We start from the raw sequence: 13,814 nt of genomic DNA on the forward strand, positions 1-13,814 counted from the left end.
CATTGCAGACTGAAGGAACTGTGGCTGATGTTTAAGGTCAGGAGAAGGCAGGTTCACACTGTAGCACTGCTGTCACCATAGCAGCTGTTCATTTATTTAAGACCTCATCAGCATTAAGAACGTGTGAGGAAGGAGAAAGTGTTTGTAAATCACATCTCTTTTTGGGATGCCAGAAGAGAACTGAAGGACCTTCACAGGCTTTCAAGTCAAACCATTCTTCAACTAGGACAAAAAAAAGAGCAAAACGAGAGAACTTGGCTGCAGATGACTACAGTTTGGAAATAAGGTTTGATGGTTTCTTCAGCCATATTAAAGTTCAGTCACAGTAGACGTACACTTTCTTCTGCACTCTCTCTCTCTCGGTCCACATGCACAATAAAGGCACCAGGTCCTTATAGAGAATGTGAAGGTATCTCACGCCCAGTTCCATGTTGAGATGGGGATGCTATTTTCAGAGGTATGCACGTGTTTAGCTGCATATATTATCATTTTGTTTGGCTATAAAGTTGCTTAAAAAGTTGCTTTGTCTAAGCCTGTAAGAGAACAGGGGCATGGAGAAGGGAACAGATAAAGAAAACTGACTCTACCAGGAGAAATGAAATCTCAGTGCCAAGTAATGTCATCTGGACAATTTAACAACAACAACAAATAAACATATCCATGTGACTTGGCAGATGGAGACTGGATTAAAGGACATTCAGATAGGACGCAGTATGTGCTGTGCTCACCGCAGGGTTAGGCACAGCACAGGGGAGGGGAGCGCACATGCACAAATCGTGCACACGTAGGGCACCAGTTGCTAGGTGACCAAAGAGCTTTCTAGGAGGTGGTTAGATGATATTGACTAGTTTTTCGAGCAGCACTATGTATCTAGATGTCAGCAAAAAGCTCTGGCTTTAGTTGTTTTGATGAGGAGGAGGAGACGAGCTGCAGAAAAGAATAATAATTAAAAAAAGCCAAAATCTAATATCCTCCATTTTCTTTGTGGTCTGCCAGGTTCTCTGCAATTGGGCGTGTCGAGGCATCGTCACAGAGAGCTGCGCCCAAGTTGAATGTTTGGACATTGTTTAACAATTACAAAGCCTTAGACGCTCCCAAATAGTTTTGCAGTGGCTGGGTGCACGATCTGACCTCTTGGTTTGCTTTGTTGTAGAGATTATCTCTGGGTATGAGATGTGAGGCTGCACAGGTCAAGTGAGCTGTGTGGAAGCTACTTTTTTCAGCATATTCCTGTCAGGAACTAACACTGGCCAGCAACTGTCTGCAGATATCAGTCTGACACAAACATTGCAGATGAATTAGTTTTTGTCCTGTCTGGGCTCAAACCAAATAAAGTGGACATTTGGACGCAGTTGAAGCATCCGCTACTATGTAGGATAGTCTTTATAAGCAGAAGTGCATTAAACTAACACTGCTACAGCTCTGCTCATTTGCACTGTTGGTGTCAGTAAATATCCCATTTGTACTGATCAGTACTTTGTGCACCTGATGGTAATTTGTGACAGGTTTAGTAAATATCCTACAAACACTCAAAAGAGCAGCCTGACTCCTAGTTCAGCATCAAGTATGACAGGTTTGTGTTTTTTACCTGGAAAACATTTTTCTTGCTTGACTTCTCTGTCGTCCATCTTGTAATAGCTCCACATAGCTGAACCACATCTGTCTTGCTTCCCGGTTTCTAACACAGAGAGAGGAAGACACAATGTCACCTTTACCATCTTCCAAAGTGTGAAAGTATGACAGTAAACCAGTAGGGGCAATGTGGATTAAAATGATTTATTAAAGCAGCTTTCTGTTAAGGTTTGAGTCTTTTTTGTCTGAAAATTCCAGTGCAGACTCTTGACCAGGAGGCGGGGATATTAAGGTTGATTTCATAACAAAGCACAGGTAAGATATACACAGAAAGACAACCAGACCTCTAGCAGGTTATGGATAACTATAAATAACTCAGGTGAGAACCATACTGGACTACAGCTAAGTAAATTCACAGAACACAAAAACTGGAGTAACTAACATTGCACGTTTTGAAGCAGGTATACACAAAAATCAGATGAGAAAACACTGAGCAAGATGTTTGTGAGGATGGCATGAGACAGGAACTGTGTCAAAATAAAAGTACAAAACAGGAAATGGCCAGGGAACGATGGCAGTTTTCAGTACTTCAGCAATAATTTATAATAAAAGAATTAATTAAACTAGGGGTTTTCAACTAATTCTGACCCAGGGACCAGCATTCTGGCCAAGAAGCAACCTGAGGACCACCGTGGTGGGGTGTGAGGAAAGGTTTTTTTTTCTTAGCTGTTATTGTCATTTCTGGCCACAGTGAAATAAATGGAAATGTGTTCAAAAAATTGAGATTCCCACTACATTATTGTATTATATCGTGTGATTGTGTATCGTGGCGCCCTCCACGGCAGACGTGTTTGTGCGTTCCACTCCCAAATGCTGGCTTTTTCTTCGTTTTCTGTCAGGAATTGGCATGTAAAGCTGCAGATAATGTCAAAGGGTGAACTCAATTATAGAGCCAGAGGAGTAAAAGCAAAACTCTCTCTTTAATAAGAGCACTGGCAACAAACAAAACGATACAGAAAACTGCTTAAACATGAAACACACTCTCAGATTGGTATTACAGTCCAGGGTCAGAGCCAGCAAACTCACACAACCGAGGGATCCACAAAAGCATGGTCAAAAAGGGAAGCCCAAAGGTCAATACACAGAAAACATGATCAGAATCAGAGGGGTTAGGCAGTACTCGGTGGTCACAAGGTAAACTAGTGTCAGAGCTAGAATCACAGGTACAGGTCTGGAAAGTCTGAACAAGAGTTAGAATGATCTGGCAGCTTCTTGGTGTGGGGAAGCTGCCTATATGCTGTTGTAACCAGGTGTGAGTAATGAGAAGCAGGGGAAACCAATGTGGGTGATGAGATAAAGTTCCCAGGAGTAAGGGTGAGCTGGGGACAGGAAGTAGTGTCAAAAGAAAAGCATGAAACTGGAAGCAGGCGGGACAGAATCATGACAGTTTTCTTCTTTTTTGTGTGTTTTTTACTCTTTCTGCAGTGCATAAATGTCATGCACTGCTAACATACAACAGACAGGCATTGCTGGACATCGCCAACTCCCACAGCCACTGGGAATTTACTAGTTTCATACCACCGGAGCTACAACTCATTGTTCAACCACCATTACCCCTGGGGAGCCCCCAAAACACCAGGCACGAGTGAGCAGGCTGACCCCAGGACAGCGATCCAGACACGGAGACGCAGACGGGGCAAGAGAAGAGGGCTCCATGCTAGGCTAAAAGCCCACGTTACCCAACTACCACTACCCAGCCTCTTCCTAGCTAACGTAGAGTCTCTGGAAAACAAACTGGACAAGCTAAGTTCTAGGATTACAACACAACGAGAAATAAGATAATGCTGTTGTCTAATTCTCACCGAGACTTGGCTTTCTGACAAAATCCCAGATTCCGTGATTCAGCTACAGACCCACTCTGTACATTGGGCAGACCGCATTGCTGCTTCGGGGAAGGTAAAAGGAGGCAGTGTGTTTGTGTTTATCAATAACTCGTGGTGTGGAGATGTACGAACTGTTTATAAGCACTGTTCGCCAGAAGTGGAGTTTTTATTGCTGAAATGCCGGCCCTATTATCTAGCAAGAGAGCATAGTGCTGTGTTTCTGGTTGCTGTGTATGTTAGCCCAAGAGCTAATCCCTCAACGTCGCTCGGCAAACTCCATGACGTCATCAGTGTGCTAGAGACAGTTCACCCCAATGCTGTATTTATTGCTGCAGGCGACTTTAACCAGTGCAATTTATGGACTGTACTTCCCAAATATTACCAACATGTGAACATTCCCACCCGGGACAAGAACACTCTGAACCATGTTTACAGTAACATATGGTGTGCATACAGGGCTGCGCCCCGCCCCCACTTTGGACGCTTGGACCACATTTCTTTGTTCCTGTATCCAGCTTACAGACAAAGACTGAAACAAACAAGCCCTGTCACCAAACAAATTAAACTCTGGACCCCAGAGACTGAAGGCACCCTGCAGGACTGTTTTGCCCAGACAGACTGGGATATGTTTAAAGCTGGAGCCACCTCAGAGGACTTTTCTGTCAGCGTACAGGAGTATGTGACCGGGTACATTAGTACCTGTAATGAAAACATTGTGCCCACCATACAAGTCAGGAGGTTTCCCAACCAGAAGCCCTGGATAAACAGTCAGGTACGCCACATGCTGCGTCCTTGCTCTTATGCATTCAAATCAGGCAATGAGATGGAGCACAAAGCTGCAAAGTACAGACTGAGGAAAGCCATCACAGCGGCCAAGAGGCAGTACAGGGAGAAGCTGAATGGCTTCTATTCTACTGCTGACTCCGGATGAATGTGGCAAGGCCTGCAGCACATCACAGACTACAGGACCACCACGAGCATCATCAGCTCCACAGACAGCCTGCCAGATAGCCTCAAAACCTTATACACCCGCTTTGAGACCTCCAGCCACAGCACAGAGAAGAAGCACACACAGCTGGACCACCCAACCTCCCTCCCCTCCATTAACTGTCTCACCAGGCCAGGTACGCAAAGTACTGAGGAAGATCGACCCCCGCAAAGCAGCAGGACCGACAACATCCCTGGGAGGGCTCTCAGGGCATGTGCCAGCGAGCTGGCTGATTTTCTCACGACCATCTTCAACCTCTCCCTCGGCCAGAGCATCGTTCCCTTTTGATTTAAGGCCACAACCATCGTCCCCCTTCCCAAGAAGAGCCCGGTCACCTGCCTGAACGACTACAGGCCAGTGGCACTCACCCTAATCATTATGAGGTGTTTTGAGAGAATGATGCTAGCCCACATCCAGAGCAGTATACTGGAGGCCCTGGATCCCCTCCAGTATGCCTACTGGCCCAAAAGGGCCACCTCAGATGCTATCATGGCTGTCCTCCGCTATTCCCTTTCTCGCCTGGAAAATGGAGACTCCTACATCAGGATACTCTTCATTGAGTACAACACCTTATACACAGCTATCCCCGACAAACTCACCCACAAACTGACAACACTAGGTCTGCACCCCACCTTCTGTGACTGGCTCCTGGACTTTCTGACTGGCAGGCCCCAGACTGTCATGATTGGCAATAGGACTTCAGCCAGCATTATCACAAACATCAGCACTCCACAGGAATGTGTCCTCAGTCCCATCCACTACACCCTGTTCACCCATGACTGTGTCACCTCCCACAAAGACAACATCATCCTAAAGTTCGCAGACGACACCACAGTGATAGGTCGCATCACTGGTGGGGACGAAGCAGCCTACAGGAGGGAGGTGGCCAGTCTGGTGTCATGGTGCAAGGACAATAATCTCAGCCTCAACACGGACAAGACGAAGGAGATGATGTGGACATGAGGAAGGAGAGGAGAACTCATTGGCCACTGTTCATACAGGGGCTCGAAGTGGAGAGGGTGAGCAGCTTCAAATACCTGGGCGTCCACATCACTGAGGATGTCCGTGCAGATTCTCAGTCATCCGGGTCATAGTAAGCTGAAAAAAACTTAGAAAAAACAACTGGACTAGGTTTTTAGGTCGAAGACATTTCACCTGTCATGCAAGAGATTCTGATCATCAGAACCGATGAAGCCTCTTGGAGGAGAGGTGAAACATCTTCGACCTTGTTTTTTCTAAGTTTTCTCAACATTAGTGAGGCCTTCACTTGGACACATAACACCACACAGCTGGTCAAGAAGGCCCAACAGCGGCTGTACTTCCTGAGGAGGCTGAGGAGGTTTGGCATGTCGCCTAGGATCTCCAGCAACTTCTACAGCTGCGTCATCGAGAGCATCTTGACCAGCTGCATCACTGTCTGGTATGGCAGCACAACTGCTATGGACCGCAAGCACCTGCAGAGAGTGGTAAAGACTGTGGAGAAAATCACCAGGACTCCACTGCCCTCTCTGCAGAGCATTTACCACTGCAGGGTGCGTAGGAAAGCTGCCTCCATCCTCAAGGACCCCACCCACCCCCAGCACAAACTGTTCATACCCCTGCCCTCTGGTCGGAGGCTCAGAAGTGTGAAATGCAGGACCTCTAGACTGAAAACTCTTTCTTTCTGACTGCCATCAGACTCCTAAACAGCTGACTCAGGATCTAACACATGTAATTCCATCTGTACTGTTTACTTATTCATTTTGCACATGCATAATTGTATACTCACTGCTGAGTATTTGCACTCCATGGCTCCCAAGTAGCATATAATCTCTCTGTATTATATTGTGTTCTGGCTGTACTTTTACTTGCTTCCTTCATTGCTGCTTTAAAGTGCCTTAGATTGGTGATTTTACTGCCTATTTAGATCATCTACTTTATATTTCACTTGTATTATATGGCATTCATGTGGATGGCAAAGAATTTCATTGTACAGGGAAACACATTTCCTAACTGTGCATATGACAAATAAACACTTTGACCTTGAATTATCAATTACATGGGCAGGGACTACCTGCAATGTCTTCACGGACCAGCAGGGAGCTGCAGACCACTTCTTGAACAGCCCTGAACTAAATTAATGAGATGCGAAGCCAAATAAACAGCATAACGTAGCTGTACTTATTGATTTACTAAGTAAAAAAGAGAAATCATTTTCAGTGAATTTAAGTTTTTTTTTAATGCTTCTCCCTTCCTGTTATATTACATGTAAATCTGCTGCTGTTGGTCATTTGCACTACTGTCCATGTGCATCTCAATCTCACAGCCATCTGACAATCTTCTTGTTACTATTTGCACTACTGTCACTGATTGTACATGGTTTGAGTTATAGCCTATGAGGTTGTACCGTTTAGTTTAATCCTAATCACTTTGATTTAGTTTTCTTATTCTTTTTTAGTCAATTTTTTTTACTCTACTTTTATTCTACTTAGTTTCCTAAATGGTATGGCATTCAATACTAAGTGAGAGAGAAATGGTATTTTGATTTTCTGTATGTCCTGCACATATAGTGAATTGACAATAAAAATCTTTGATCCTTTTAGTTGCTGCAAGTAATCTACCAGATCAGCTTCAGTCTCCTGTTAACAACAAAGATAAAGTAATGGCAGGGAGTAAACATATAACAGAAATAAATAAATAAATGAATGGGCTACGTAGATTGTGTATATTGTTAATATAATAATAAACGTGAATCCCCTGTGTTGAAATTTTTAACTCCCCCTAACGCTAAATCAATGGGAGCCCTGAACTTGTTTCTCTGCAACGAGACGGTCCCATGTGGGGGTAATAGGAGACAATGACACCCGAAGTGTGTCTACTCCGTTGTTTTGTTTTGGTTACTGTCACTGCAGAAAAACCCGCTTCACACAGATAGGATGTCGGAAATGGCAACAGGGTTTTCAGTGCTGTGGTGGCGATCTCAGGGTATTCTGTCATGACTTTAATCCAGAACACCGGCAGAGTTGTTGTCTCAAACATACTTTTAAGTGGTTGGGGAGTAGCGCTCGAACTCTTTTAAAAGCAAAGACATGTGATCGTGCACCAGCTGGGAGAATGAAGGCTCAGGCTCAGTCTCACCCAAAATCCCCGCTAATGTTTGAAACATGTCCAAAATGCCTCTGTTGACGCGCCGTCCCCACAAATCCAGTTTGGCTTTAAATGCAGCTACTTTATCTGCCAACTTGAAGACAGTTGTCATTTTCCCCTGAAGTGACAGATTGAGTTCATTGAGCAGGCTGAATATATCCACAAGTAAGCCAGTTTTGGCGCTCAAGTAACCGAGATGTAACCGAGAGAATACGGTCATTTTTCAAAATAAAAGATCGTTCGGACTCAGATAATAAATTAAACGGAAATAATTAATGATTTCTTGTGCGGCCCGGTACCAATTGATCCACGGACCGGTACCGGTCCGCGGCCCGGGGGTTGGGGACCACTGGTTTAAATGGTGCTGCCATTTTCATGAGATGTGCTCTACAAATTCAGACATATTATATTATGGACTTTGGCAAAGTGTGTTTTGAGGTTCATTGGTAAAGAGATTCATAGGTATGTGGGTAAAGAGGGTGTGCTTGAAGAACAGGGCAGTGGGTGTGCTTGTGTACCATAATTTCCGGACTATAAGCCGCTACTTGTTTCGCTTCATGCACACACCCTCATCATGGAAAACACAGGACGAAATGCATATGATGCAGCTTTCAAGTTAAAGGCGATAGATCTGCCTGTCGAAATATCTCATGTTACAACCTGGACACCTGCGGCTATATACAAACAGTTTTTTAAATTTTAAATTTAGTGGGTGCGGCTTATATTCAGGTGTGCTCAATAGTCCGGAAATTAGGTAACTGTTTATGAGTTTTTATTGAGATAGGGATATCCTATCCCTGAACATACTCGATACACAGAGTGATTCACATGACAAACTGAACCAGTCAGGTGATTCATGTGAAGTCCGACAACTCAACTGCTTCAAACATCACTCAAGTGCTTCGAACATCACCAGTCACATGACCAAAATATGCATCCGCACAGTGGTTCGATACAATTGCTTCATGAGCTACCGCGCGTGTGTCGGAGCCTCGGGTGTCAGAGGACCATCACTAGTTACAGGCTCTGTTTCCAGATCCTGAGTGTCCAGTGCTCCTGCTTACCTGTTACCTGCCTCGCTGGTGGTGCGTGTCCTACCTGTCATCTCCAGTCCGCTGCCCGCTTCAGGAGTCACACCGCATTGATCATTCGGTCTCTGCTTGCTCCATGAGGGTCACCTACCCAGCTTCCCACTCCTCAGCTCTCCGCTGCTCCAGTGAAACCTGCCCTCTCCAATCCACCTCTTCTTTGGTAAGTCCTGCTGTCTCTAGCTCGCTGTTTCTCCGGTGTCCACCTGTCTCTGTCATCACCTACCCAGAGGAGCGGCTTCATCCGTCTTCACCAGCCGCACTCCCCCTGCAGCCTCCCTGGTTATCCACCACAGTCAGCTTCTGTGCTTCCCCACCAGCTCTCCTGCATCTACCCCAGTCCCCGGTGCAGCTTGCAGAGCACATGGCTCACCAACACCCCCGCCTGTACGCTTTGATTCTCTCCATGGCATGCCCAGTTCTCCTCCAGCTGTTCAGTCTACACCGCCTGGATCAGCCTGTCGAGCCTGTTTTCCATTTATTTCTGTTCTTTGAATAAAACAATTTTTCTCCAGAATTCTTGTGGTGCACTTTGAGTCCTGTCCTTGGGTTATTTACCGTAAGAGATTCAATGAGCCAGTACAGACAGAGATACAGGAATAAAATATAAACAACGGAATAAAGAAGAGAAAATAACAGATGAAGAAAAAGTAGAGATAAAGGGATGCAGGTATAGAAAAACATTACAGATACACAATTTTCCTACCATGCCAGTTTCCTGTGGTCTGTCTTTATAAAACAGCAGCTGGTCTGAGGTCAGCACAGTCCACATCAAAGTCCAGTTCTTCCTTTGCTTCTTACCGCTCTCTGAGATTTTAGCCACATTCAGGTGTTCACCTTTCAGCTCTACCTGGAAACACACAGACAGGTAGAAGTACACACACGTTGGGAGTTTGCCCTTTTCTTTTTTCCAGGGTTTAAGGGACAGCCCGTGTCCTATGATGTGCATGTGGAGTTCTTCAAGGCCAATTTGTGATTTTTTTTTAATGGGCTATATAAAAATAAAAAAATTGGTACGTGACAAATACAAAATAAACAAACTTGCTTAAATTCCTGAAATGTTCAGTTATTTAAAGGATGCGGTCAGTCATGTTCTTTATAGCAGTACTTTCAACACTTCCCATACAAAGACTAAAACCGGCAGTGACCTGCCTTTACTCACGGTTAATGACTGTCTGTCACTGATGGATTAGTTTGTTGGTCTGTGCCACAGACCTCCATTGTTGTTAAAGTGATTAAAACCATATCAGTGAAACACACCGCTGCACTGGGTGACATGTTTCTCTATTATGAAGCTCCAGACCCACATATTTGTTAAAAATGTTGTAATGAAGAAATGAATCACCCAGTGCAATTTTATCTGTGAGTATTAAAGTTAAAATGGAAAGCAGTGTGTCAGAGGTGACAGCAGGTGAGGTAGTAGCAGCTTTGATCATAGAGGAAGGAGTTGAAATTAAGCCTGGGATGGGACAGGAGTGCTGTGAATCATGAAATTAATTAATTACACATAAAAGTGTTCTCCAGATTTTCTTCCTGTATAAGTTTCATCATCAAAACATCCATCCAAAGGGAAAACAGTATATTTAGGATTCAGACAGGAGTGAGCTGACAGCATGGGGATATTTTTGCTGACCACTGTACTCACAGGTGGTTCAAACACAGCAGCCCCTGCGATGACGACATTGTGCTGAGATTGATTCCTGCGATGCCGAGAGATCTACAAACAGAAAATATTGATTAAAACTAAACTTGCACCTGTAGGATGAATATGTTTGTGGTCCACGTACAGGTTTCTGAGAAAGGTCAACCTCCGGCAGCACCATGGACTTGGACTGGCTCAAGCGGTCTCCGGAGCTCTGCGAGCTTTTAATGCGCATCTGCACTGCTCCCTGCACCATGGTACTGCGCTGTGGAGGCTGAATCACTGGTGGCTGTTTTGCAGCACTCTGGAGGTTTGTGATTCTGTTGACATGGAAATAAGAAGTCAGAGTCAATGGCGATGTTTTACTCTGTGTTGGTGTCTGTTTGTTTCTCACTCGGTTCACAGACAGTTCTGGATTTATCAGCAGTGTCTGGAGGCACTTGGATATTTGTAGTAACCTCCCCTGCACTGTATCTAGTGAACTTCATCTACAGATCTTCTGTTTCTTAAAGGAGCCTATGCTGAATGTTGCCACAAGGTTTGAGGAGTCAGAAAACTTATCATCAGGTGATAATTTGTAATGACACTCATTCACCTGCTTTACAAGTCAGCGATCTAACATTTTCATTCATAGTCTGACATCTAAAAGTTGTGAAATGTTACAAGGGGTATTAATTGTAATAATTGAGTCATATGAACTTAAGTTTCTTTTCCTATTTTTTTTTTATTCCTTACTTACGGGGTCTACCATACCAGGCAGAACCCCAGGTGCAGTCTGTGCAAAGATGCCCCTGAGACAATCCAGCACATAACAGCGGGGTGCAAGATGCTAGCAGGCAGGGCATACATGGAACGCCATAACCAAGTGGCTGGCATAGTGTACAGAAACATCTGTGCCGAGTACAGGCTGGAAGTCCCAAAGTCAAAATGGGATACACCTCCAAAGGTGGTTGAGAATGACCAAGCTAAGATCCTGTGGGACTTCAAGATACAAACTGACAAAATGGTAATGGCCAACCAACCAGACATAGTAGTGGTGGACAAACAGAGGAAGAAGAAGGCTGTAGTGATAGATGTAGCAATCCCAAGCAATAGCAACATCAGGAATAAGGAACACAAGAAGCTTGAGAAATACCAAGGGCTGAAAGAAGAGCTAGAAAAGATGTGGAAAGTGAAGGCACAAGTGGTCCCCGTGGTAATAGGAACATTGGGGGCTGTGACCCCCAAACTGGGAGAGTGGGTCCAACAGATCCCAGGAACGACATCTGAGATCTCTGTCCAGAAGAGTGCAGTCCTAGGAACAGCTAAGATACTGCGCAGGACCCTCAAGCTCCTAGGCCTCTGGTAGAGGACCCAAGCTTGAAGGAAGGAATAAGACCCTGAAATAAGCAACACCCCGAAGTGGGAAATTTTATATATACATATATATATATATATGTGTGTGTGTGTGTGTGTGTGTTTGTGTTTCATGTTTTATTTGTGACGTTTTATTTTAAATTCTGTAGGTGACATTGGATCCAGAAAAGTCTGAGGGCTGTCTGACTTTTTCCTGTTTGGGTTCCTGTTTGTAGCTAGGGTTGCTTCACTGTGATTGCACAACATTTGTCCCTCTGCCTGCCAGCTACAAGGAAAACCTCAGTGAAGAACAAGGAGCATCAAAACAAAAAACTAGACTTACAAAATAGTTATACACAAAATAACAAAAATTTTAAATAAATTAACATAAGCCAGCCCTGAGCTGCAAAAATATTTAAAGTGCATAAAATTAAAATTATAGTGCAACACCTGAGCCCCAAATTAATTTAAGATTAAATTCTAATAACAATTAAGAGTAAAAGCTCACATTTTTCACATATATCCTTGTCACTCAACTAGTAAAACCTCAGTTTAAAAAAGAAGACTCAAAATCCAACATATATAAATAAGTGATGATAATATATATTTCAAATCTATATACTGTATATAAATACCAGAGCTCTATAGTAGTTAAAAAAATTGGTTAAAATTAAAAAGTTTGCATTCAAATGAAACAAACACAACACACATCTTGAAGGACTGAAGCCTTTAACAGTTAGTTTTGTTCTTTTTTGTCTTAACTGGTCTTATTCTGGTTTCAGTGCTGCCACTGTTTCTCTTTGCCTGTGTATGAAATATTCTACATAAATAAAGTTGCCTTGCTTTTCCTAAATGTGGCTGGGTGGGAGAATTGCAACTAATATTTTCTATATTGTATTGTTTTATCTTTTTTACTGTATATTCTAAGTATAAAATTTCCAAGTTAAAGAGGTTTGAAGATGAATTAAATGATTGGCTCTGATGCAGGCAAATGATCATCCCACAGTCAGCTTTCAGCAGATATTTGAAACATCACTGTGAGTTCAGAGTTAGTGGTTTAGGTTCGGTTTGAACCTGTTAATAACTGTCAGATAAAACCACAATACACAGCAGGGCAGCTGCTGTCGTCACACATGTAAAACATGCTGAAAGCTAAAGGCATTCAGCAAACTGAACAAAGGAAGGAAAAACTTAAACCCTCCAAACAGAAGCTGGAAATTCAGCCATGCATGGTATCTTATCACCACCTCCTCACATTTTGTGAACAACGCAATATAAACTCAAGTCATCTTCTCTATATATTGCCCAGTAAGACAAATCAGAACTTTTCCTCAAGGGACTTCACTATTATGTCATTATCCCTTCAAGTTTGACTTATGGCATCTGTCTAAAATATACAAAAATTAGGACTATCAGTTAATTTCATAGCATGTTTGTGTTTCATCCATCACATAGCCGAGAGTGAAGGCCTACAGCCAAATAAATCCAATCAAACAAGTGTTACAGCCAGAGGAGTTTTGAAGAACCCTGCAGTCAGACACCAGCACAAACCAAAACAATAAAGCTATATCATTACATCAGAGATCATTATAAGCCTGATAGATCCTTTTAATATGATCTTACCTCGTACCCGCCATCTGTGTGTCACCGATCACAAAAGACAAGACGCAGAGGCCTGTTAGAGGAAGTGTGTTTCATCACGTGATTTCTTCAGACTTGTTGTTTTTCACACTATGACTACTGTATCCTCCCCATTTCCTGAAAGAGAAATCTAGCCTTACCCTCATGAGCTGAGACACTTGTCACCTCTGTCAATGCATGCACATCTGCACAGATGGAGCAACTTTCCTTTGTAAACACGCTAGTTTTAGAGACCTGTCACTCTCAGTGCTGATTCATCATTTCATAGTGTCTTGTTAAACTCACAGAAAGCTGTCACCCAACTTCACATATGATGTGTTTTAGTAAAGCTCATGAACAACTGCTTGTGTACAGACAAATGTCTTAAAGATCACTTCCAGAGACATTTTAACATTTATAAAATACTTGGCTATAAATAATATGTCAGTTTTTCATTATAAAATATTCAGTGAACCTCTGTAAAGGGTCTCAACACACATCTGGGTTTCACCCCTCATGGTGAGTTTCAGGAACCATTAATATTCAGATATACGCAAATG

At 43.3% G+C, this 13,814-nt stretch overlaps 1 protein-coding gene across 1 annotated transcript in view; it reads right to left on the bottom strand.

Annotated features, from left to right (window-relative positions):
- The window catches only part of arhgap15 (Rho GTPase activating protein 15), a 27,048-nt gene extending 13,724 nt beyond the window's left edge, over positions 1-13,324 (bottom strand). Inside the window, exons 1-5 of the mRNA XM_020617954.1 lie at positions 13,258-13,324; positions 10,445-10,619; positions 10,303-10,374; positions 9,364-9,507; positions 1,589-1,678 (exon numbers count right to left, since the gene is read on the bottom strand). Coding sequence (XP_020473610.1) covers positions 1,589-1,678; positions 9,364-9,507; positions 10,303-10,374; positions 10,445-10,619; positions 13,258-13,271 — 495 coding nt within the window. The 5' untranslated portion in view covers positions 13,272-13,324. The remainder of the gene's footprint in view (positions 1-1,588; positions 1,679-9,363; positions 9,508-10,302; positions 10,375-10,444; positions 10,620-13,257) is intronic.
- Positions 13,325-13,814: the final 490 nt, after the last annotated feature.

The sequence above is a fragment of the Monopterus albus genome, unplaced genomic scaffold (assembly GCF_001952655.1).
Source record: "Monopterus albus unplaced genomic scaffold, M_albus_1.0 scaffold198.1, whole genome shotgun sequence".
Lineage (NCBI taxonomy): Eukaryota > Metazoa > Chordata > Actinopteri > Synbranchiformes > Synbranchidae > Monopterus > Monopterus albus.